This window comes from Agelaius phoeniceus, chromosome 8 (genome assembly GCF_051311805.1).
Source record: "Agelaius phoeniceus isolate bAgePho1 chromosome 8, bAgePho1.hap1, whole genome shotgun sequence".
In the NCBI taxonomy this organism is placed as follows: Eukaryota; Metazoa; Chordata; class Aves; order Passeriformes; family Icteridae; genus Agelaius; species Agelaius phoeniceus.
Window position 1 is genome coordinate 15,901,004 of NC_135272.1, and position 25,821 is coordinate 15,926,824.

General features: G+C 43.2%; 1 protein-coding gene across 2 annotated transcripts in view; it reads left to right on the plus strand.

The window, feature by feature from the left end:
• The window catches only part of CRB1 (crumbs cell polarity complex component 1), a 97,225-nt gene that overhangs the window by 25,866 nt on the left and 45,538 nt on the right, over positions 1 to 25,821 (plus strand). For both annotated transcript variants that reach the window (XM_077182080.1, XM_077182078.1), the window contains exons 2-5: positions 1,487 to 2,071; positions 8,098 to 8,293; positions 12,888 to 13,027; positions 14,416 to 14,595. In XM_077182080.1, the coding sequence (XP_077038195.1) occupies positions 1,487 to 2,071; positions 8,098 to 8,293; positions 12,888 to 13,027; positions 14,416 to 14,595 (1,101 nt within the window). The remainder of the gene's footprint in view (positions 1 to 1,486; positions 2,072 to 8,097; positions 8,294 to 12,887; positions 13,028 to 14,415; positions 14,596 to 25,821) is intronic.

Below are 25,821 nucleotides of genomic sequence, written 5' to 3' on the forward strand. Positions count from 1 at the left end.
TCTGATACTTTCTTCCTCCACCTCCCCCTCCTAAGAGAAAAACAGATTAAATTGTATTATATATTAAAATGCACACCATGGAAACACACCATGACCAGTCAGTTTGTATTCTCTGACACTCCCCCGTGGTTGGTTGGTTGGTATCCTCAGGGGACCAACCCTAGCTTCTCCCTTTTCCAGGGATCTGTCCCAGGCCTTTATCAGCATTGGTCTGACCCCAGTTATTGGAGTCTCCATCTCTGCTCACCTCTTCTCTTTCAGTGCCCCATCTCCATCTCTACTGTGTCTGCTCTCCCGAATCTCAGTTCAAGAACTGGGAAGAAATTAGAGACTGCTGGTAAATGTGTCTGAATTCCTCTGAGAAGTTCAGCTCATGCACAACACCCTGCTTGCACAAACACACACTGTTCTGCTGTTGTAGAAGACACATACCCTTCATATAGCCAAACAATACTCCAGAATAAAAGTATAAAACAAATAATAATAAAAAAGATGTTTACAGCACTCACATTTAGATAATTTAATGCAACTTTTGTGCTCCAGCTCATGAGTCTTTCTTTTACAAACTGCCTTCTCTCCTAAAGAAACATTCAGCTTAATTTCACAATCTTGGCCCAGATACAGCTGCTTCAGTGTATCCCAGAGGTGGATTCTGAACAGTGCTGGTAACAGCTCACCCTCCTTGACTGGGAAGTGAGAAGTAGCTCTTGCTATTGCTATTCCTCACAGCTGCAAGGCAACTCCAAGTGGCCTTTAATTTCTGACAGAAGCTCAGTTCCCAGAGGGTAAGGAAGTAAGGAACATCTTTGCACCATGTTCACCATGTCCTTCCAGCCTCGGAGGCTGGATGGCTCTGACAGGGCTGTTTTGCATCTCAGGTGTTTGGTAGGTTCTTTGTGGTGGAGATGCCGTACACCTGTGAAATTACTATTTATAATCAGCAAATCAAAATCAAGGTGCCTGATGGTTTGAACTGTTTATTTGAGCTATAACTGCATCTGAGTAATTTAGCTTGTGAAACCCAATGCAAAAAATCATCCACTACAAAAGAATGGTACCACCACAGAAGTGATATTGAACTAAAAAAAGGTGGTCCATCTCCTTTCTGTAGTAACAAAAACAGAAACAAAAACCTAAAATATACCTAAATGTCTTCCATATTGTTGGATATCCATTGACAACAACCAATATTGTCTCAACTATGCTATTAATAAAGTGCTAAACAATCCTGACACTCCAGATCATGGTTGTTGAAAGAGGCAAGAACAGGAAATTACAACTTACTCAAGTTTTCATAATTGTTTTCATTTAACATTCATTAGTCCACTAACGCATCACACAGTTGCCAGTCCCGTTTTCTTCTCAATAGCCAGCGACTGAAGCTGTGGGTTTTCAAGCACAGTTGTGTTAAGAACTACACTTCTTTCACTGTTGGTTACTCCCAGTGTTGTGGAATTCCTCAGGATATTTTGTATTTCTTTCCTAGAATCGCTTTGCATGAGGAATGATTCCAGGTGCCTGTCAAACTCTTGCCAAAAGAACTCTACATGTGTTGATGGTCATAAAGATGACCCTTGCCTTTGTGCAGACCCATCAGTGGACAGTGTGGAGGAACTCTGCAACAAAACCTCCAACCCTTGCTCCTCCAACCCTTGTCTGCAAAACTCTACCTGCCTGGGCTCTGCTGGGAACCTCAGCTTCCCCTGCAAGTGCCCTGCTGGGTCCGATGGCCCTGCCTGTGAACGAGCTGGCAGTGAGTGTGACAGCAACCCGTGTGAGCACGGGGGCACGTGCCAGAGCAGCCAGGAGGGGCCCACGTGCCTGTGCAGTGCTGGCTACACGGGCAGGCTGTGCGAGAGGGACGTGGATGAGTGCAGCTCCGAGCCGTGCCGCAACGGGGCCCTGTGCCGGGACGGCGTGGGCCACTACTCCTGCTACTGCGTGCCAGGCTACCAGGGCAAGCACTGCGACCTGGAAGTGAACGAGTGTGCCTCGGACCCCTGCCTCAACGGGGCCACCTGCCTCAACCAGATCGGGCACTACGACTGCATCTGTCCCCTTGGCTACACCGGTAAGCCCTTTTCATTAAAGCAACTTTTCCTCTGGGTCGTGTGGAACCATCATAACTCACAATCCAGGTTCAGCTCCCTCACCCACACATGTATTCAGCTATAGCATTCGCATTCTCTGAAAAATCCCTTCGCCCAGGATTTTTCTCCTGGGAAGCTGAGAAGCCTCAGAGAAAAAAGAAACAATTTTTATCTCATTTGCTTCTCCTGTGTTGTGCTCACATGTGGAATGTGTTTGGAGATTGGTTTACATACAGGTGATTGCTTCATTGGTTTCTGGTGAGAGTTGTTTTGACTCTTTGGCCAATTATGACCAAGCTGTGTCGAGACTCTGGAGAGAGTCACGAGTTTTCATTATTATCTTTTTAGCATTGTGTAAGTATCCTTTCTGTATTCTTTAGTACAGTTTAGTTTAGTATTCTTTAATATAATATAATATCATAAAATAATAAATTAGCCTTTTGAGAACATGGAGTCAGATTCATCATCCCTTCCTTGGTCGGGAATCCCTGCAAACACAATATTTAGCCATATCTGCATTACCACTTTACCTTCAGCTTCAGCACCAGTGGCTGATGGTACATTATGGATAACCACATCACTGTGAACTACTGATACCAGAAAGAGAAGGGTTAAAGAAATCTCACATCCACCAAAATCTACATAGCAGTTTTGTGAACACCAAGCTATGTCAGGGGGCTAGGTGGACTTTGCTTTTAAAAGAAACATTCTCAAAATGCTCTCTTCAAAGTGCTATATCTAGCTTTTTTCTGAGGGTCAAAACCTGTGTTGGACAGATTTAAAAATTAGATCCAAGTAGACAAATTCTACTCTAAACTTAAGACATTTCACATTAAATTACTCTCATCTGCCCTTCCCAGAAACAAGGGACTCATTTGCAAATAGAACATTATGTAAGTTACATGGACAAGTGTTATGTTCCCAAACTGCCCATTTTTTGATAATCCCATTTTATGTAGCTCCATTTTTGAAGTACAGGTGTGATTTTTCTTCCCTACTTCCTCTACTGGAAAGCATATAATTCTTGTTGGAAGACAGCTCCCTTCAAATTTCAAAGCTGTATTCAGGGCTAGGACTGTGAAAGGTAGCACACTGAATCATTAAAAGGAGAAAAGGGGAGGCATTTTAGTGATAGACTGCCAGTCAGGTAAGCAAAGGAAAAGAAATAGTCATACAGCAAAAAGGGGAGAAAAAACAGCTATTGCTTCAAGTGATTCAAATGAATAAGAAATAAGAGATGTGGTTTACAGCTCCATCCCCAAATCCCCATGCAGGAGGGGAAGTCAGAGGTAAAAAGCAGCTTTCCTGTGTCTAACACAGCACTCGTTGGAAGGCAGCCCTTGGTTAATATCCCTTATGAGCACAGAGAATGTTATTTGAAGGAAGCTTGTTACCTTCCTGCCACCCCGCTGCTGCCAGGGGGTGTCGGAGCCCAGGCCAGCTGAGGAGAAAACTACACAACTGAGGGAAAGCCAAAGAGCAGAAGGAAGGAAAAACCTATTAACAACCAGCATGGTTACTCTGCAATGATCACACTCAGCCCAGACCTCCTGTTGTATTCAGGAAACTGTATTTGTTTAACTGGCGCTGTTAGTGGGGTCCAGGCCTGGATCCACAGCCCAGAAACTTGGTTTGAAAGAGCTGGAATATACACCTTAGAGACAAAGGGAGAGAAAACATAATGAAATAGTACAGCCCAAACAAAAAGAAATAAAAATTTAGTCAACACAAACTGCTGATGGAAACTCACTCTGCTGGAGTCACTCCTCTTCCATCATGAAATTCTGCTGTTTCCCAAGCTGATGCTCTCTTCTCTCACCAAAAAAAGTCACCAAAGCTCCACACTTTCCACAAGTAGAGTTAAGAAATGAGGAGAGAACCAAGGAATGAGAAGAGTTCTAAAATACACAGCAGAAGGGGCTGCAGTGTTTTGACATACAGCTCCAACACTGTTTCCAGCAGCAAAAGAGACTAACCATAGGAATTCTATAGAGGAGTAGCAGACCATTCCTCCAGTAGTAAAACATCAGCTTTAAAAAGCTACTTAACAAAATGATTTATCAGAAGCACTCTTTTTTTGTTGTTTTTTTGCGCCTTGCTGTGAGTTGTGCTAAATGCACAAGCCAGAGGGATTACAGGATGAAAGCCTCGAGGTGTCCCCAGTGGCAATAAAATTCCTCATTTACCCTGTCAGGGGATCTTGCCAACCATTATTATCCTGGCCTGACACCATGAATTACTGTGGGAAGTCATCCAGCCTCATCTCATTTCCCTAAGATGTGAAAACAGGTTGTATCTCTTGATATGCAGGTAAAGAAGGTATAGTAAATCTATAGCTGCAATGTTAACCAAATGCATGAGTTACTGGCTGCTGCTGCTACTTGTTCCATGGACTATGACTGCTATTTTGTGTGATTGGTATGCTGCAGCACTTCTTAAAATAGCTGAGAAATGTCACACATAATTCTTACACAAATGGAAGAGGTTAGAATGCACCAAGAGCCAAAGACTGGAAAATTCAGCATGAAATCTGCAGTTTCTATGATAATGTTCTGCATGTGTGAAATTATTTACAAGACATGTGTCACACAGCTGTTAAATAATGAAGTCCAATTGGTTTGTTGAAGTTTTGCTGGTTACCCTAATCAATTGCATTTTCTCCTCCATTGGACTAATTGCACTTGCTTTTAATTCACCCCAACAAAACATTGTGTAAGACCCTGTTATTACCCACAGCTACGTGCATTAATTACCTTGCTGAAACCAGTCCTCTATTGCCACTGAACATTCCAGTGTGAGCTCTCAGCAGTGCATGGCAGTTCCAAAACCCATTCTCAGGCTAAGACAGCAAGAGATAGCATTTCAGTGGCAGACAAAGTAGGTGCAGGGAGCTGGATTTGTTCTTTGTGCAATACCTTTTACGATGAGGTAACCATCGCTGCGATGACGTCTTAGAATTTGAGGAAATTACTCCTGATAGATCTCCAAGCTTTCATTCAATATTCTCATCAATAATGTGCGTGCTATGCAAATATTTAGAATAGATTCATCATAAATAAGTCTTAGGCACTTAAAGGCAAGCAGAGGCACAGCAGCTCTACCGTTGGATGGAAAAGCTCAAGTAGAGATCTCACTTCCCAACAAGCTCACGTCTCTGTCATTGTGGATGTAACAGCGAACCAAACAGTCTATCCAACAGCAATTGCCAGCAGTGCAAAGCCTGTTTCCTTCCCCAGCTTTCCAGTTTCAAACCAGCACTCCCTACCTAGTGTCCTAGCCAGCCCAGGAATTCAGCTCTGCTGAGATGCCCAAGCTGAAAAGGGACAAGCCTTGATCAAAGAAACACAACTCCTCCCTCTGTCTAATTTTTGATGTAACTCTCTTCCTGTAGATTCAATCCTGGTGCCTATAAATTAGCCATGTGACACTCTCCATCCAAATAATGGCACACAAGATTACATTATACAGAATGAGGAATTTGGGGACAGCCCTCTGGACCTGCTGGACCTGAGTACAGCATTTTAGCACAGGACAGCAGAAAGGGTGACCTGCTTACCAATTTCCAGCCATATTAAGAATGTGCAGGTCCTCATGGAAGTACACTGAGCCTGCAAACCCCTAGTATCTTTGAGCAGAAAGTGATTTTACACTCTCTCTGTAGGCATGCAAGTTTGAAAACATTGGCTGTGTATCCTTCATCCTCACTTGCATTTACTTTTTATTGACTGGGGCTGTAGAAAGCAGTGCACAGTAAGACTCAGTGGAGAAGCAAGCAGTATAAGAAACAGCCCTGATTCTTCAGAGAAACTGCAAAAGTTACGAATGTGACTTCTCCCCACCTTCCCTGCATTTCAATTCAAACCATTTGTGTGGTTTGGTACATGCAGGGATGCTCAGCCTGCTCCAGGACACCCCGGGTGCCTCAGCTCGTGGTGGTGCAGCCCTGTGCAATAACTGCGGCGGGGCTCCTTGGCACTCTCCTTCCCGCCTGGCATATGATATTTGGCATACAGCATATTTGTGACAGAATGTTAGACTGAGGTGAAAATGCAGATCTAATCTTTTCATCTCTCTTCTACACATCTAAGAAAGCCTGACAGCAGACTCAGCAGAGGCTAGGAAGGGATTCCCCCTGTCTGCATGGCAGATCGCATTGGCTGGATGCATTATACAGGGAGAAGTTTTCTTCTGAGGCAACATTGCCGAAGGCAGGTTACTGGGCTTGATAGATTAAAGACATGAACCAAAACAACAACGCTATGTTCTCATGTTAATTGTCAGGCTGTTCTCAGGCCTGTAGTTTTAAATTTGGCTGAGCTGAGGATCAGTTGAACAGGGCTTGTTTTGTCACATGATTTTTAGTGTTCGCAGTAAGCTGTTAACAAGCTCTGGCAGATTTACGGTCACTAGACACACTTCTGCAAACACATTGTTTATAATTACAGTGAATTCACAGGGCAATGACCACAGAGGGACTGCTTACTATATCTGCCTGTAATGTACATTACCATAAAGCCGTCAGAGAGCGTTCCTGGGCCGGGCTCTCGTGGCAGGCTCCTGCTGAAAGTAGTGGTTAGCTGAGCAGTGAACCTGAACTGGGGGCATGCCACTGGCAGCTTCCCCATCCACTATGTGGTCTCAAGGAACTATTTCTCAACTGTTGAAAATAGGAACTTGCACCTTAATGTTTAAAGACAACGAAAAATAGTTATGAGTCAACATCTGCAATTTTTGGGTTGGCATTTTAAGATCTTGCCCGGTACTTATCCATAGTACAGATTTTATTCTTTTAAAGCAAAGATGCTCACAAGCATCAAAATAAATTATTCATGAAGTGGCAGGGTTAAATATTATCAATCTCTGTGTTTTAAGAAAGATGCTCAAAGTTATAATGTACAAGTTTCATAGCAGTACAGAGCTGACAAAAGGAGCACAAATAAAGAATTAGAGATGAGCTCCTAAATAAATTGCAAGAGTGATACCCATCATCAAACATGCCTGTTCCCTCTGTTCAAAGAGTACTCTATCATCTTGTACTGAAAATTTCACTTTTACCAAAAAAGAAAAAAAAAAAAGAACCCATTCTCAGGGCTGCAGTTTTTCTTTCAAGCAGGAAATTCCCCTGTAAATTTTCCAATACTGCGGCTACTTCAACAAGCCAAATAAAAAATAAGGAAATTCACTTCAAAGCAGCTTCTTCATTATAATTTGCCACTTTGCATCTGTTTTGTGGCTGATAATGTAGCTGCTGAAAAAACCTGACTTGGCAGTTGAAAATTATTTGAAAATATTACTCTATTTCTCCAAACACTAAATAAGTGCATAAGCGTACAAACTCCTGAAATCAAAGCTGCAAGACATTAGTTATTAAATTTTCTTAGTGTCTCCTGGTCTGTGCTAGAGATAAGAAAAAGGAGTGTATATGTAACCTCCCAACTATCACAAATAGCTGTAAAGTCACATTAGAACTGATTTATTTCTAGCAATTATCTCTGAAGAGCAGCTCCAAGATTCTGACCTGCCACAAACATAGCACCCCAGACCCATTCACTTGCACATTGATAAGCCTTAAAAAAAATTAAGCAATAATCCACTGCTAAACAAGACACTTCCCAATAAATTCAAAAAACCTGTGCATTGTCCATTTAAAGGCCAACTTTAAATGGACTCTCATGAGATCAATAAACTGCTGGTCTCTTCTGTATTATGTAAATAGGATAGTAGCATTGTTGGAATAAACTGAAAATTAGTTTGTCCTGTCTCCATGTTCAAGCTAACAGAAAAAGTAATTTTACCTATTTTTGTGAAACTGGCTTGTTCTTCTGTAAATTCTGCCAAGCCTTGAAAAAACTAGTTGTGCAAAGCACATTGAGGAGGAAATGCCTTTAAAAACAGGCAACTGCATGAAGAAAAAAAATATTATGTGACTATTGTACTTCAGGCAGCTCTTGCTGAGATTTCCAAAGCTGTCTCCTAAGCCTGGGGTTTATTTTCTCTGCTTTTGAAGGTACAAACTGTGAGGTGGAAATCGACGAGTGCTTGTCCCAGCCTTGCCTGAACGGGGGGACCTGCCACGATTCCCTGGGGAGCTTCTCCTGCTCGTGCGCGCGGGGCTTCCTCGGGGACCTCTGCGGCACCGACATCGACGAGTGCTCCAGCCAGCCCTGCCTGCACGGGGGACACTGCACAGATGGCACCAATGGGTAGGTGTGCCAGCCCTGCCTGCACAGGGGACACTGCACGGATGGCACCAATGGGTAGGTGTGCCAGCCCTGCCTGCACGGGGGACACTGCACGGATGGGGCCAATGGGTAGGTGTGCCAGCCCTGCCTGCACAGGGGACACTGCACGGATGGCACCAATGGGTAGGTGTGCCAGCCCTGGCAGGGCTCAGGGACACTGCACGGATGGCACCAATGGGTGGGTGTGCCAGTGCTGGCAGGGCTCAGGGACACAGCACGGATGGCACCAATGGGTAGGTGTGCCAGCCCTGGCAGGGCTCAGGGACACTGCATGGATGGCACCAATGGGTAGGTGTGCCAGCCCTGGCAGGGCTCAGGGACACTGCACGGATGGCACCAATGGGTAGGTGGGCCAGCCCTGGCAGGGCTCAGGGACACTGCACGGATGGGGCCAATGGGTGGGTGGGCCAGCCCTGGCAGGGCTCAGGGACACTGCACGGATGGCACCAATGGGTAGGTGTGCCAGCCCTGCCTGCACAGGGGACACTGCACGGATGGCACCAATGGGTAGGTGTGCCAGCCCTGGCAGGGCTCAGGGACACTGCACGGATGGCACCAATGGGTAGGTGTGCCAGTGCTGGCAGGGCTCAGGGACACAGCACGGATGGCACCAATGGGTAGGTGTGCCAGCCCTGGCAGGGCTCAGGGACACTGCATGGATGGCACCAATGGGTAGGTGTGCCAGCCCTGGCAGGGCTCAGGGACACTGCACGGATGGCACCAATGGGTAGGTGGGCCAGCCCTGGCAGGGCTCAGGGACACTGCACGGATGGGGCCAATGGGTGGGTGGGCCAGCCCTGGCAGGGCTCAGGGACACTGCACGGATGGCACCAATGGATGGGTGTGCCAGTGCTGGCAGGGCTCAGGGACACAGCACGGATGGGGCCAATGGGTAGGTGTGCCAGCCCTGGGCAGGGCTCAGGGACACTGCACGGATGGCACCAACGGGTGGGTGTGCCAGCCCTGGGCAGGGCTCAGGGACACAGCACGGATGGGGCCAATGGGTGGGTGTGCCAGCCCTGGGCAGGGCTCAGGGACACAGCACGGATGGGGCCAATGGGTAGGTGTGCCAGCCCTGCCTGCACGGGGGACACTGCACGGATGGCACCAATGGGTAGGTGGGCCAGCCCTGGGCAGGGCTCAGCAAGGTGCCCCTGGGATGCCTCTGCAGGTGGGAACACTACAGGAGCCTGCCTGGCCTGGTAGCTCATCTCCTTCCACATTCTAGATTTCACTCCTTGGCCCTGCACTAATCTCAGTTTTGATTTGAAAATGATCAAAGAATGCCAATCTGGTGTCAGAGCCAACAGGACAACAAAGCATTTATGGCAAAGACTGACTGAGAAGTGTATTTTTTGTATTTGTACTTTAAATATTTATAATACATTGTTTTGCTGGCTGTTAGTATTGTCATTTAGATATGAATTCTCTTTCTAATGCTTACCAAACTTTAGTTTCCAAGAAATATGTGAGACTGTACAAAACTGAATTTGCTGACAGCAGCTACCCACACTGACAGATAGAAGGACTAGAAGAGAGGCAGAGAAAAACTGTAGTAACTGTAACCATAGTAATAGATATCATTAGGAAATGTGTCATAAACTTTACAGGTATATTGTACAACACCTACTTGCTCCTAACAACCTGCAGTCCCATGGGCAAAAAAATAACAATAGTAATTAAAAAAAAAAAAAAAAAAAAAAAAAAAAAAAAGAGAGAATACAAGGCAAAGGAAAAGTGAGATTCTCCCCCCACTGCTACTGGCTCCACACAGAGGTCCAAGTAGAGCTCTGGCATTCACTCACCAATACTGGATTTTCTGGCTCAGCACAAGCTTCCCAACCTGAACACACATATGTATATTAGCTCAGTCTGGAAGTTCCCCAGTGTATTCATGCAGGTGCTCCTCTTGCCAGTACAGGATTTTTCCTTCATTGTGTATTTTCCAGTTTTTATAAAGCATTTCTGAAGACTCTGGTGCCCCAAAAATCAGTCCAGAAGTCATGTCAGCAAAAGATGTGCTTGCCTTGAGTGAAGGGGTAAGAGATCCGATTCTGGGAATGAGTTTTTGTGCAGTGTGGTGACATGGCACTAGCCTTGTGGAGCTTCTTTTCAGCAGCACTGAATGGCTCTGAGCAGGACAAAGCAATTTATTATTTCCCAGTGTAGCTAAAGCATGACAGCAGTGAGAGGGGGTCACCTTGGACCTGAATCACTCAGACCTGTGTGGTAACCTCGAAGCTTTTGAGGATACACGTGTGAGGTGAGCAACTGGGATGCTCATTCAGGCCAGACTTAATCCTGCTCATTCTTCTCCTGGCTTTTAAATCTGAGGTACATGCAAGACCAACTTTAATTGGCTTGTAATACTGCGGGATATCTGGAGAACAACTGGAGCTCTTTCTGTATTTGTTATGTGATGGAAAGGAACAGACAACAAAGCTATTCAAAACAGAAGGGTGTCCAGCAACTTCCTTTCTTTTGTGTATTTTTGGGGATAAATGAAGAATTGTGGTATTTAAGCAGGAGTTTTTCTTTTCTGACTAATCTACAGTACAGCTGAGGCTTTGGGTCTGCCATCAGCTCTCAGAGAAATGTGTACAAGCTAACCGATTTAACACAAAAAGCTGTAAATACAAACATCAAACAAATTCTCTCACAAATTCAGACTGACCTTCCAGTGATGTTTCATGACTGCAACGAAGTACAAGCTGAGCTACAAAAGAAAAAAAAAACATTTTCACATAAGTAAACATTCTTATTTAAACTCAATAGTTTACAGACTTAGCTGGACTACAAAACCTAGTGTGCCTAGGCATAGAGGATATCCTGCATGATCCATGTCTTTTTTCCATAGAAAATATTCCCAGGAGCTCTAATGTCCATAGAGGAGATTCCATAGGAAAGAATGCCTACATGTACTGCTTTTTGCATATTGTGAGAACATCAAACAAGAAGTCAAAAAAAATGCTAGGTATCTAAATTATCACTCTTACTATAAAAAGCCATCTGCCTGCTCAGCTGTAGCCTGCTCACAAGCAGGGCACCATCCAGAATCCCTGAAGGTCAACAGCAATGTCAAATGCTAAAAGATACCCAAGAAAAAGGCACACAGGTGGGGCTGCACATTAAGCAATGAGTTCTGGATATTCCTCCCTGCTCCATGATTCTGAACCAAAGGGAAAAGTAGCTGGAACACAGGCAGAAAAAACCACTTTCACCAAAGCTGAACAGCACCACACTGAAGGTGCATGGGAGAAATGTGTGAAAAACTCAGCAGAAGAAGCAGACTTCAGGTTTGAGAACACACCTCAGAATGAAAATTACTTTTCTGATTCACATCTTCCTCATTACTTTTTATATCTGAAATTCAAATGCCACCTGGTCCAAGTCATCTCTGGTTTTGATTTAGGAATAATCCATACACCAGTAATAAACTGGCCAGCCAGAAGTTTCTGCTTGTGCACACACTTAAACAGTGTAGTAAAAAGTTTACACTTTTTGGTCTGTTAGACTGCAGGAGCCAGTTGTTCTCTGATGTTGTTTTATGTTCAACAATTTCACTTTCTCTTCATATCTTTACTCCAAGTCTAAGACTTGGATATTAAGCACAGAAATTATCAAGTATACTTATATCTTGCTCAGCAAGATGCCCTAGGAATGTAATTGCACAATAATTTTGTATCACTTTAATGTAAAAGAAAATAGAAAAAGAAATTTTTGTTTCCTATAATTTTTTTAGGTCAGGATCATACAAGACTGCACAGTTAACTTGTATCTTGCAAAAGCCTGTATTTTTATATGACATGTACATGTTACCCTTATACTTGATGACCAAAGAACAGGAATGATGCTTGTTATAGCACTCAGCTCTCTGGAAAAAAAAAAAAAAAGGCAAACAAAACTTCCCAGACATTACTGATATCTGCACGTTGCTAATTTCTATATGTACACTAGTTTGTTTACTTATGTTGTAGTCACACTGCTGTCAAAAGTATTACTGTTGTTATTGGGACTAAGCAAGCAATTGACATTTTTGTTCTGCTCTAACAATAAAAGGCTGGTTTGCAGGGAAAAAAAATTCATTTAGTCAAGGAAAAAAAATTTCCTTATTTTTCTGCCAATGCAATTTCTACCAGTCCAAGAGGAAGGGATACTAACACACTTACTTTCTCCTCCCTTTTCATTTTGTAAATAATGTTAATCCTACAAAATAAAATTTTTCTAAAAGCATTGGAAACGCCACAATTTTTTTTTTCTCCCAAAAATTAATAAAAGAAGAAGAAAAAAGAAGGGTCAATAATTCTCAGGGTTGTGCCAAAGCCAACTCACAAGCAGTTCTTTTTCCCCGGACAAAACCACATACTTCAGGGAAAAGCTCATTGTTGGTTCCCAATTGCTGTGGTTTCTCCTAAAGCACCAGATGGTGGTCTCAAGCTGGACTCAACCCTGTAAGCTGCGAGCCAAGGCTACACAAGAAGCCTGTGCATGTTTGGGCACAAAGCCCAGATCTCTTGACTTCCAGCCTGAGTGAACATTGCATTCTGTGTTGCAGGTACAGCTGCAACTGCACCGGGACTGGATTTATGGGCTCGCACTGCGAGACCCTCACTCCCTTGTGTTGGTCACAGCCATGCTACAACAATGCCACCTGTGAGGACCATGCTGACAATTACACGTGCCACTGTTGGCCAGGTAAGCTCCAAGTTTTCCTGTGCATGTTCCTTGAGTAGTAGTAGAGACTCTTCCCCCCCGATATGATAAAAGGTTGAAGCTCCATAACTTCAACAGTCCTCTATGGCCTTGTGTTTACATGGGCTTCACTCATCATAAGGGAGAGCCCTTTGGGTAAGTTGCTTGCTTTTTCAGCTGAGAATGGATTCTTCTGTACAGCAGAAGTGGGCAAAACAAAAGGCATTATGTGCCAAGACAGGAGATAAGTCAAAGCTGGGAGCCATCTCCCAGTAACTTAATCCTTCAAACTGTGTGCCACGTGCATCACTGCTGCAGCTGATGCTGGTTTTAGTCTTCATTAACCCAACCTTTAAACCAGTCTAAAAACTTCTGTCTGGCAGTAGGCAGTGAAACCCACAGGCTGTGTTCTCTACCAGCTGTTTGCAAACAGGCTCCACACCCCAGTGGGGACACAGACCCTGTGCTCCAGAGAGACCACACAACTCTATCAGCACACAAACTACAAGAAGCCTCTCTAAGGAGTTTGTCTGTGAGCACAGACAGCACTGTGAGCCCTAAATGCCTCAAAGTTGTTGCACTACACAAGTCTGGGTGCAACAGATCAGGAAAAATTAGGCAGAACTCTTCCCATTTTCCAGAATTCAAGGATCACTGTATCACTTAAACCTCCAGATGAAACACTTTAAAAACACCAAATTATTTATACTCTCTGCCCTCCTCCGCCTTCCCACAACTGAGAACAAATTACACCACAATGCAGTGCCTTATTACCCACACAAATCTCCACATCACTGCCTAAAAAAGACCCAAACAAATCCTTTATGGCACAGCTCAGCTCACTGATGTGGAGTGGCCACAGCAATGTCCTGCTCCCAAGGCCTGGCAGGGAGCTGCAAGCAAACACTTGCAGCTTCAAGGAGCTGAGGCAAACTGCAGCCGTGTGCAGCTGCTGTTCACAGGGTGTATTTTGGGTCTGGAAGAGGAGAACAGCACGTGGAATGACAGAACTGTAGAACAGGGGAAGAGGAGAACAGCGCACAGAATGACAGAACTATAGAACAGTTTGGGTTGTAAGGGACCTTAAAGACCATCTAGCCTTCCTGCTCCTAAAAGGCACCGAGAAGAAATATGGAGAGGGAATCTGGTGACACGACCAGGAGAAATGGCTCCAAACTGAGAGTAGGCTTAAATTAGGTATTAGGAAAAAATTCTTTCCCGTGAGGATGGTGAGGCCCTGCCTGGCACAGGGTGCCCAGAGAAGCTGTGGCCGCCCCATGCCTGGCAGTGTTTAAGGCCAGGCCGGAGGGAGCTCTGAGCACGCTGCTCTAGCGGGCTGAGGGGCTGGAGCCCCAGAGTCACACCCTGACCTTGTGGCGGTATCTCCGCAGGCTACGCGGGCTCCCGCTGCGAGGAGGACATAGCCGAGTGCCGCAGCAGCCCCTGCCTCGGCGGCGACTGCGTGGAGCGCTCCTGGGCCGGCCTCTACGGACTCGTCCCGGGGCTGCCGCCGGCCTTCCGCTACGACCGGGCCGAGGGCTACATCTGCCGCTGCCCGCCGGGCTTCGCCGGTAAGGGCCGGGACCGGGGCCGGGGGGGGCCCGCCGGGCAGGGCCGAGCGCGGCCCAGCGGAGCGGCACCGCTCCACCGCCCGCGGCAAAACAACCAACGCTTGTGTGCACAGCTCTGTCCTTACAGGGCAAACAGAGTCGGATTTACAGCTAGCCGTGATCCTGGCAGAGATGCGTCCAGACCTGCGTTTATTGCAGCGCAGCCAGCACTGTTTAGCACGGCCGCAAACCGCTCGGGTTTGGATTGTGGGCCTGCAGTACTGTTCTAACTCCACCCGCTTGTTCCTTCTGAAGATAAAAAATAGTTAATAGCTATATTAACTTATCCAGCCTTCAATTTCTCATTCCATTCATCTCCCGAGAAACTTACAAACTTAATGTCACGTGAAATACATGGCTGCTGTCTCCAACATAACAAGTACAAAAACTTACGGAGACCACAGTTCTCACTCTGAATCCTCTACTTGTTTTTCTTCAAAGTGGCATCGAGACTTGTTTTTGTTCCAGCCCTTCCCCGTAAGTGTCCTTCCCTATGCTGTCACTAAGTGTTGCTGTTGTTCTTTTGTTCTGCTGAGAGACCGCGGTCTGAGGCTTCAGCCGGGCTTTCAGCGTCTCCCCGCTGTCCCACGCACCTTCACCTCTGCACGTGCCGCTGCTCTCTCTTCATCTCCTGTCAGGGATGTCCAGAGCTCCAGCTTCTTTGCCTTCTGTCTTGTCCTAATGGGGAAACTTCTAAGCTCTCTGAGAGAAACAGAAAGGCGCGTTTTGTTGATTAACCATCCTTTATCCTCTCATTTCCTTATTAATTGCCTTCACCTGGCTTGTTTGTCTGATTTGGGTCATCATTCTATGGGGTTTTTTCGTATGGAGGACTTACTCCCAGTCTGAAACTCTTAACTGGTCTAGAAAAAAGTGTGTCAGAATGTATGTAAATATATCGATCTTGAATCAATTTTTTAATCTATAATCTCACCATTCACAATGCAGAACTCTCCAAAGAATGAGGGAGACAGTATTGGAGACCCTGAACTTTCTACTAACTCAGTATGCAAATTAAATTACATTTTTAGAAACCATTAGTAAGTTTAGTTCCATACATAACCTGTTGCTATCTATATAGCTTTCATGAGAAAAAAAAAACCAAACCAAAACAGTTATTCTTACTAAACAATTTGCCCACACTTTGGCAGGAAGACCATAATTAATCTTCAACAGGACACTTTATAGCAGTAGCCCTTCCCATTTCTCTCTGGCCTTTCTTCTTCTCCCATGCAGCCTGAAAATAAAAAGTGCTCAAAATGAGCCTCAGCCTCCTTGGATGTCAGAAGCTTCAGCAGAAAACACCAATAGGCAGGACTGGAAGTGTTCACCTCCGATCTGGACAAGCAATTTTTCCAATTATAGCCAAATTATGAATAAGCCCCTAGTTTTAAATTAGAATTAAAGAAGATTTAAGATTAGAGTTGGTAGCAGTAGTATGATTCAAGGTAGCAGGTGAGTCCTTGATCAAGACCATTTACTGTATGGTGCTTATCTAATGGAGATGAACTAACAGCCACCTGGAAAAAAGGTCAGATCCTTTCATCTGGATATCAGCATATTTCTCTGACACCTCAAATCCTACATTTCTGCAGTTGAAACTCAGGAGTTTTTCCAGCCTTAACACCTGAATTTTTGTATGTGCTTCAGATATAACCCCTCAGATTCATATTGCAACAGGAGAGAGGTTTTATTTAATAAACCACATTCATTTTATTATGCCTCTATCCCCAGTAAAACACTCATAATAACATTATAAACATACTTCACCAAAGCAGGCTATATGAATAAATAGTAATCCACATGCCCTGCTTTGCAAGGGCCTGATCCAAAAGCCATTGAAATCAGTGGAAAGATCTAATCAAACTAGGGATTGCTGTCAATATGTAACAAGCATCTTTGAACTTACTGGATAAGATTACAAACAAATTAGTGTTATTGAACTGAAAAACTGACAATTTCCACCTTTTGGACTACAGTTTTAAATCCAAGGGCAGGAGATAATGGAACTTAAACACATGTCTATGTCAGGATAAAATATTCCCCTCACAAACTGGGAGAAAGGAATAAATATTACCTGGCAGTATCTTGTTACAGATAGTGATTTTTTGAGGGACTTGAAAAATAGTCAGTAGTCCTACTGAAAGTCTTAAAAGGATCAAATCTGCAAGCAAAATTATTTAGACAATTTGATTTTAAAAATAAATATATAAATCCCAGTCTGGAGACTTTATTCCAGCTAGAAACTCTTTGAGGCCATTAGATATTCCTTATCCAGATGTAAGATAGAAAATTTTAGCACAGGTTCTACAAAGGGTTAAACTTCTCCCGTTCCCTTTTAAATCAGTGTTTGTGGATACTCAGATTTCAAGAGGTCTCAGTACTTCTGCAGTAGCAAGCCCTAGCTTTTTTTATATTGCCTTGGCATGCTGGCCCCCTAGCACAACAGTACTTTTAATAAATTGGGCTTTCATTTAAAGGTCTTGTGATTTGTTGCTGCGAGGTAAAGGCAATAGTTACCCTAGAACTGTGTCCTTTCATACTGTGGATATATTGTATTGCTCTAGCACTGCACCTTTGTTAAAAAGGCTGTTATTTGAAAGGTTAAACTTTTCACTCCGCTCATGAAAACCTGTGAGAAAGGCAGAGCTATGGATTTGGTAGTGACTCATTTCATCAGGTTGTAATAAACTTAACACCATGTCAAAATTAGAGAGCTCCTGAACTTGCAAGGTCTACCAAGTGACACATTCCAGAGTGAAACAACCCAAGGAGCAGGGAGTGTGCCAGGCAGGCAGGTCCTGCTCCTGTGCCTAAAAATCCATGCTGCCCATGGTCCCCAGGCTAGGGAACAGTGCTGGGAGCAGGGATAAAGTCCATGCATTTTCTGTCAGCTCAGGGAGGATGAGAGCAGCAGAGCCCTCTCCCCTGGCTGCAGTCACACATGAGTGTTGGCTGCTCAGGGCCTGGCCACTGCTGCTGTCTCGTTCTCTGCTGTGTGCCAGCTGTGCCACCAGCACTGCTGCTTGCTTTGGCATCAGGAATTCCTAAATGGTTTTTGGCCTTTTCGTTTGTCTTGTTTTCTGTTTTTCCCTTTTAAATTTCCTTGGCCCTTTTCCCAGCCTGTTGGACTACTGCAAGAGAAAATGATATGATCAGACTGGTGTCGTATGCATATTGAATTCCTGCCATATGCATGGGGGAAAGAAACTGTCTCCCAGAGCCAGAAGATGAGGCAGATAAATGGCCAGTATGGGAGAGTGCTGAACACTCAGCTGAGTAAAGAAAATCTCACGCCAGACACTGAACTGGGACCATCATGGGACCAGTATTAGAAACTGAATTATGAATTATTTGGGGTCTCACTCTGCACTTAGGCAGGGTGACAGAACCACAGAGCACACAGAGTTTCCATCTCCCTGCATGTCTGGAGGTGCTGCTGTGGGCAGAGCACCACCAGACAGCAGGGCAGACTGAGCCAGCCATCCTCCTCTCCCCTGGCCTCTGACAGTGTGGGACAGACATAAATATTGTGGGTAGTGGGTAGGACCATAGGCACATTACCACTAACTTGGAATGCTTAGAATGCATACATATATTTTTCTAACTATAAAAATAATTATGCATCATCTTTACTTTTTAAACCTTTACCATCAGCACAATGATCACACAGCTGCCATCCTCAGCTACATAAAGCAGTATGACTTACAAAAATTAAATCAAGCAGATTAATAATAAAGATCTCATCTCCAAAGTCCAAGTTTTTATATTTTCATTTATTTCTTTATCTGTCCTTCAGCCATTCACACCATGGTAGTCAATCATTCCTCCATTATATCAGGTTAATTCACTTTATGTCATGGCCTGTCATCACAGTTTAAAAGGTTATTTTCTCTTGATTCTGAGACTTTAGAGTAAGACAAAATTGATCAAGGAAAAAATGAAGGTAAAAAAGGAGAAAATACAGAGAGAAAAAGCAATGTTCAAGTTAAGAAGCTTTCAAGAGCACCACTCCTCTTTTCAGTGGGACTCAAGCTTCTCCCACAGGCAAGACAGGCACTCAAAATTAACAGGTCCAGAGGTACTGCTTGCTAATTATTATTCCCATACAAGCAAAGTTTCAAGAAAGAAAATGTCTATACCTTGGAATATCCATCAAAATTAGCTGGTTTAAGGAAAAATTCCAAGTACATTTCTGTGTACTACACACATAAATTACTGAAAAAATAGAATTAGGGCTTGCAATTCTCTCTCTCTCTGGACTTCTTACCACTCTGGAACCACAGAGAGGCTGTAATTGGCATGCAGACACATTTCTTCACTGCCCAAACTGCATTGAAAGTCAGTATAGGATCCCCTTTTCACTGTTGGGCGGCTGTGAAATGTTCCCTTACAAAACCAGCTCGGTGGTGTGGGGCAGATGCACAGCACAACATGAACAATGTGGCTGTTCTCTGAGCGTGGCCGTGGCTGCTTTCCTGGACAGATTCCTACAGCACTGCCCCACCTCTGTCCCAGCCCCCGTGATGTCCAGGTGTCCCTGGGTTCAAAAGCACAGGGGGAAGGAGGAGGAGCAGCTCCTGTCCCTGCTCCCAACCAGTCTCCAGCGGCTCCAGCACTCCATGGGCATGGGCTGGACCAGCAGAGGATGCCCTCAGGGCCTGGCAGGCGCCTACTGCCTGTAAAAACCCTACACCAAACAGACAATTAGCACTTTAAAGTGCTTTCCCCACTCTGCTAAAGTCTCTGATCTTGAAAGAGCATTTGGGCAAGCTTTTAATGATTCTACCCACCAATACTATTTAACATTTCTTCATTTAGCAGCCTGGTAAGGAGATGTTCACATTGTCATCAGAATTGATCCCCTCTCAGTTGGCTCCTCCTCTACTTCTGCCACAGAGTTCTTCCTTCTCTCCATTTTTCCTAATTTTTGGAAATGATCAGAATATTCTCTTAGAAAGACAAAGTTTACCACTGGTCTGTGGTCTATTCAGGGGGCAGCAAATGCTTCCAGGCCCCAAGAATGAGGCATGCTCCCTGGCTTCTTGCTTGTCTCTTCATTCTCAATCAAACTGCTTTCTTTGCAATAAGCACTAATGATTTGTCACACGCTCAGGTCCCAGACCAAGCACTCTGTTAGTAATCACAGTGTGATTACTCTTTCTGGATCGTTCTCCAGAAGGAAAGCCAAGGCTGAGCTCACAGTTCACACACTCAGTAAGGTAATGGCCATGCAAGGGCAGCAATACCTCAGAACACTGTGGGTAGCCCTGAAATTGGGTTGTAGCTGGAAGAATTTATGAATCTGTCATTCCTTTATCAGTTACCATTACAGAACTCTAGTGGGACATTTCAATTGCATTTCTACTGCAGGTAGTGTTCCTCTTGAACAATTTTAAGAAATACCATTTAGTAAAAGAAAGTGTAATTTTTACATTCTTTCACCATATAAATCACCACAGCAACTAAGAGTGACTTGTGTTTTTCATGACAGCTCTTTCCTTAACAGCCCATATCTTGAGACACTTTATGAAAGCCTAATAGCTTTTTTTTTTTTTGGTAAAAATTAATCTTCTTATGACTTAACTTGCCCCCTGCATGAGAGCAGATTGTGAGAGCGATTGCTTGAAGGCATTGACTCTACCTGTAATGGTTACCTAGTGTTTACCACTGGTTAAAGAATCCTGATTTGGTGGAAGACACTTCAGAAAAGAGTATCATATGTCCCTAAGTGTTATTAATAACACCTGAAAACATTTATGTGGTTACAGTATTCTGCAGCTTGGGTTTCACTCACTTGAATTGGAATGTTTGGGTATTATCTGCACTTCAGAAAAATAGAATAAGGTCTAATAGGATCATAATGAATGACATTACTTCAATGAATAGTCCAAGTAATGGACAGATCATGAAGGATGTATTTGTGCATCATTATCAGATCCACTTACCCCAATTAATGTGCTCCAAGTAGAGATTAATAGTTTCAGACCCTAGAAAAAAAATATGCACCTAGCATGAGCACTGACTATGCAGAGGACTCCTTGTAGTGAAATAAAATTTGGCTTTATTGAGAATTTCAGCTTGTCCCTATTATTTCTGTTATACAAGGGAAGTTTTTGACAGAAAAGTATTTTTACTGGTAATGCTGCTCTATGTTAAAATCTAGTAAAAGCTGAACCATGATCATTAGGAAATGAGCTCTCAAGCTTTTCATGACAACTCTTTGCAGAATTAGCTCCCAAACCTGGTTTGTAGCACTGGAACTGATATTTAGAGCCCTGATATACCTATGTATATTTTTTATGAGAAATATGTATTACAATCTCTCTCCTTGTTGCAAGTTGCAACTAGGAATGCAAGGACATGTCAGCCATCACTTCTGCATTATTCAGCACCAAAGGAGTGCACAAAGGTCAGATGCTTTGGGTTTTGTTTTTTTTTTAGTTAGAAATATATGCTATTCAAACATTAGGAAGCATCTACCATTATTGTTTTCAGAACATGGATAGAGTTTTATGCTTTAAAATTTGACAGCTGACCCATCATTACTACGATCTATTTTCTGTAGTTGCACTGATATGTTAAGTTGTATAATGTAGTCCAGTGTGATTGACAGAGCCTGGAAGCAGTGGGTATTTTGAATCTGGCACATCTCTCTGTGTTAAACAGTGTTGCACATAAACACTTTTTAGCATGAAAAGCTTTTTCCTTGAAGGGAGGGAGGAGGGGATGAATGGCTTTTAATCCATAAACTCCCAGATCTTGCAACACACAGACAGATAATGTCCTTAGACTTAATGAATTCATATGTCCAGTACCTGGAAGAAAATGCTTAAAGAAAAAAAAAAAAAATAAGGCAGTTGGATATTGTTTGGCATCAGGAATAATGCTTTTTAAGCACCTGTTATTTTCCTGACACTCATTCTTGGTGGGTCATTCCATCATATGATTGACTACTTGTTAAATCAAGTCTATCCAGTAAGAATTTTCCTCCTGGGGCCTTCTTCAAGCACTGCCTACTTACCTTTTTGATTTCTTTCTTAAATCTCTGGATAAACCTTTCCTAGCCTTTTTAATTGGCATAACTCATGTATTTATAGCCTCTCTACAATCCAATTTTGCCACCTCTTGACTGAGCTTATGAACCTGCTTAGTTTTGTCTTTCTCTATTGAAGAATCTCTCTGGCTTTTTTATTTCTTTCTTGATTTTTCCCCTGATGGCACAGGCTACCACTAATGAGAGTTGAATTTAAAGTGTGGTCTAAGTGATAACCATGCACAAACCTGTGTGAAATCAAAGGTCTGCAGGACCTCACCAAACTGACAGCAGAACTTTGCTCATCTCCTTCAGAATTGGGTTGTCCATCTCAGGAATTACTTTACAGAATATGCTTTTTAGCACTGCTTTGTGTAAGATTGCATTGTTCTGGTTCAGTTACAGGCAAATTGCAAAGTTAAGCAGATGGACAACTTCTGCCCAAACAGAAAGGAGCTTTCTTTAAGTCTACACATCCAGCTTTCACTGCTCAGGAGAAAATGCTTGGCAAGTAGACAGTAAAAAGAAGACCTGTGCTATAGGACTAATACATTTTCCTTTCTTAATACTTTTAAATTTATGGCATATTTAAGGTCAAATGTCAAGTGATAAACAAAATTACCTGATTTAATAGTTCAGTGTTTTGTTCAACAGATGATTTCAAAACAAGCCTTAATAATGTCACCATTGTGAACTCCATTAAAATCCAGTTTATTGGAAATACACTAAATTATACAGCCAAACATTTAAGAGGCATTACTTCTCTTTCCTTACATAGTAGAGGAGCTCATGAGTGGCATGGGAGAAGTTGGTAGAGTTCAGTCAGGAAAAAGCACATGGGCTGGTAGTTCTGAACCATGTGCACATAGAATAAATGTGTTTTCACACATATGAGCTAATACACAAAGAAATGTGTAAACACATGTGTAAACACATCCATAACAGCTAATTCAGAGTACTTGCTCTGCTTATAGAAAGCCTTACTAGTTAAAAAGGTCCTCAACTTTCATTTTTGCTATTTTGAAGGGTGCAGTTTTCTGGCTGGATTGTTTTGAGGTGAGAATCAAGGATTTGTCTTCATTCCTTTCTGCAAAATTTGCAGCATGCTGGCTAATAAGGAGAGTTGCTGTTGGTCTTCACTACTTAATAATTATTTTGCATGCCTGGCCTCTGACAGTGGGAAATGTATGATCTTTGCATAAGTTTGTTATGTTGACAGTATTGACCTACATTGAGATTAATTTTGCAGGCTGCTGTTAAACTGCTATAATATAAATATAAATGGTATCATGCCATTCATCACTTTGTTTACAAACTAAAGTTTTTACACAGCTTAGCATGACCTTGTGTTACCTTGCTAAAAAAGTATAATCTGCCGGGAAAACATGGAATTTGTTTGGTTTGGGATCAGGATTTTGGTACCCACGGAGCTCTGAGAACCAGAGCTCAGTACCCCTTCTGTACCTGTGAGCCAGCAGAGGGAGCAGGAAATGCTGTCCGTGTCCAGCGTCCGTGAGACATTCCTGAGCTCTGGCTAGAGCTGCCCCTCCTTGCAGCCTGATCTGGGAGCTGCTGCTTCCCGAGGTCTTTGTGATGAGCCCTGTTTGCTGCTCCAAATTCTTAGTGGCAGTTTTCAGCTTTTGCACCACACAGTTTGGTTAGCAGGATTTTCTGTGGGAAGCTCAGGGATATCGTTCTGCAGCCAGACATGCAGAGTCCACCCAGGGCTGTAAAAGCTATGGAGAAAACAAGCACCATGGTTTTGAGTAAAAAAGAGTAATTTGATGATCCAAACAGGACTATACCTAGTTAAAATTTCGTAGCACGTTGTAGGCTTGGCTTTCACACAAGAACAACAAATTAAGAATTTTACTAATTATGCCAGTGGTCCTGTTCACAGACTATTGGGCTGAAGGGAGAAAGAATTTTGCACCCCTTCTTGACAAAAAAAAGTGTTTGACCCAGGAATTGTGCAAAATGTTCATGTTTTCCTCTTTGTACTTAAAATATCAGCAAAGGACTATTTCAGACCCTTACATAAGGTTCCCATAATGCCAGTGGCAGGAATGACATCAGTTTTTAAAGCATAAAAGGCACCTCATCTAGGCTCAGAAATGTCAGTAGTAATTACAAACTTTGTTTTCAAGTATAATCAATTCTTTATTTATGGTGTGAAATGTTTTTTACCCTTTTGAACTTTCACCATTCTAAGCCAAGCAATATTGTTGGCATGTTCCTTTAAAAATAATTGCTTCTGGACTGAGAAATTGAATGTCAAGTTCCAAGTTGATGTAAATTAAATGGGTTGCATTAATAGTCTGGCCTGTGGTAGGAGTGAGTGTTTGGATTCTGGGTTTGACTTCAGGACATGACCTCTTGATCACACAGGTCAGCACAGATGGGAAATATTGAAGAGGTACCCCAGGTTGACATGGGGAAGAAAGTGTCTAGAGCTGATGTATCACAAACTGTCTGATCCATTAAACAGAAGCAATGTCAGGCTCCTCAGAGAATAAAACTTAGTTGTCATAGGTCATTACACTCTTCGAAAAAAGAGTTGGAAGGAAAATCACGATGATGGAAATCCTCAAGGCTGTCATGTACACATAATCTTCCAAACCTTCCTGGATTAACACTGCCAAGCCTGTGTACAGGGGAATGGAGTAAGGACCCCTAATATTAACTCTTAGCTTCTACAGTACAATTATGTGTCAGATTTCCCACCTGTGGCTGATAAAAAAGAATTATTTACAAGATGCAGCATTTTGAAATTGAAAGCAGGACATCTACACAGCTGAGAGTCACACTGATGTGACCGTGTCTTGAGAAGAATTCCATCCATGAGAGCAACCACATTCACAAAGTCAGGCAATACACAGTTCTTCAAAGGGAAGGAACAGGTGAATTGGGGTGAAGTTTATATATTATATTTTAATTCTCCTGCCTTTACAACTGGCTTTCCTTTCAACTTCTGAGCAGCCCCAGCTCTCTCAGTCTCTCCTCCTGACAGATTGTCCAATTCCTCAACTCGTTCAGGGCCCTTGGCTGGACCTGCCCCAGTGTCACTGCTCCTTTTTTGTACCTGGGGAGAGCAGAGCTGGGCTTGGCAGTGTCTCCCTGGTGCTGAGCAGAGGTGAAGAGTCACCTCCCTTGACCTGGTGGCAGCACAATTCCCAACACAGACCAGGAATGTGTTGGTCCTCTCTGCTGCCAGGCCCACGTCTGCCTCATGCCCAGCTTGCTCAGAGCATGGCAGAGCTGCTTTCCTGCCAGCTGGCCCTAGCTTCTCCTGCTGCATGGGCTTTTTGTCCCTAGGTGCAGGACTTGGAGGGAGAATCCCTTTGCAGAATTTAGTGCTTCCTGAAGATTACCTATCTCCCCAGCACAAACTCTCAGGGGCATAAAAAACTCTAATCTTGTATACACAAATGTATGTGTGTGTATATATATATATATATACACACACACATACAGTTCCCATTTTAATTGTTAATAAATAAAGTTATTGCTTTAATGCTTTTGTTGGATTGGACTCAGGAGTTTTGCAGTTTGCTGGCAATTAATTAGCACTGATGAGTCCCAGATCTAAGGTCTTCTCAAGGACAGAAAGAATATGTTGGGATTTTGAGTAATAAAAATAAGCTGATAAAGTGAGTACTGAAACTAATTTTATGTGATATACTACATAAAAGCTCTTATATTAATTGTTCCCTGTAGCATCTAGCTCTTAATTATACAGTGTTTGCTAATAAGAGGAACAGGTGATAAAGCCCAGTATTTTTATGCCTGTTCATTGGCACTGTTTGAAATAAACTCAGAGGTGACTCTAGTAAGGCACAACCTGCTTCTGTTTAGGTGCCTGGACTGATTTTTTCAGGTACAAGGAGAATTTCAAAGAAGTTAAGCTAGCCTTTTACTGATGACCTGGATGCTGATCCCTTTAAAAATATTTGAATTAACTTAGAAAAGGATTTCTATTGATTGCGTAAGGAAAACACTTTCCTTTCCTGGCTGACAATGAACTTTGCACTTTCAATAAACAGTCTTGGAGAAAGGGAAAAGAATCCTGGTATAGACAGCTAATTTATGCTGATAATTAACTGCTAGAAGTAGATTTGGTGGATCTGATTCAGATTGCTCTCCCACTGCTG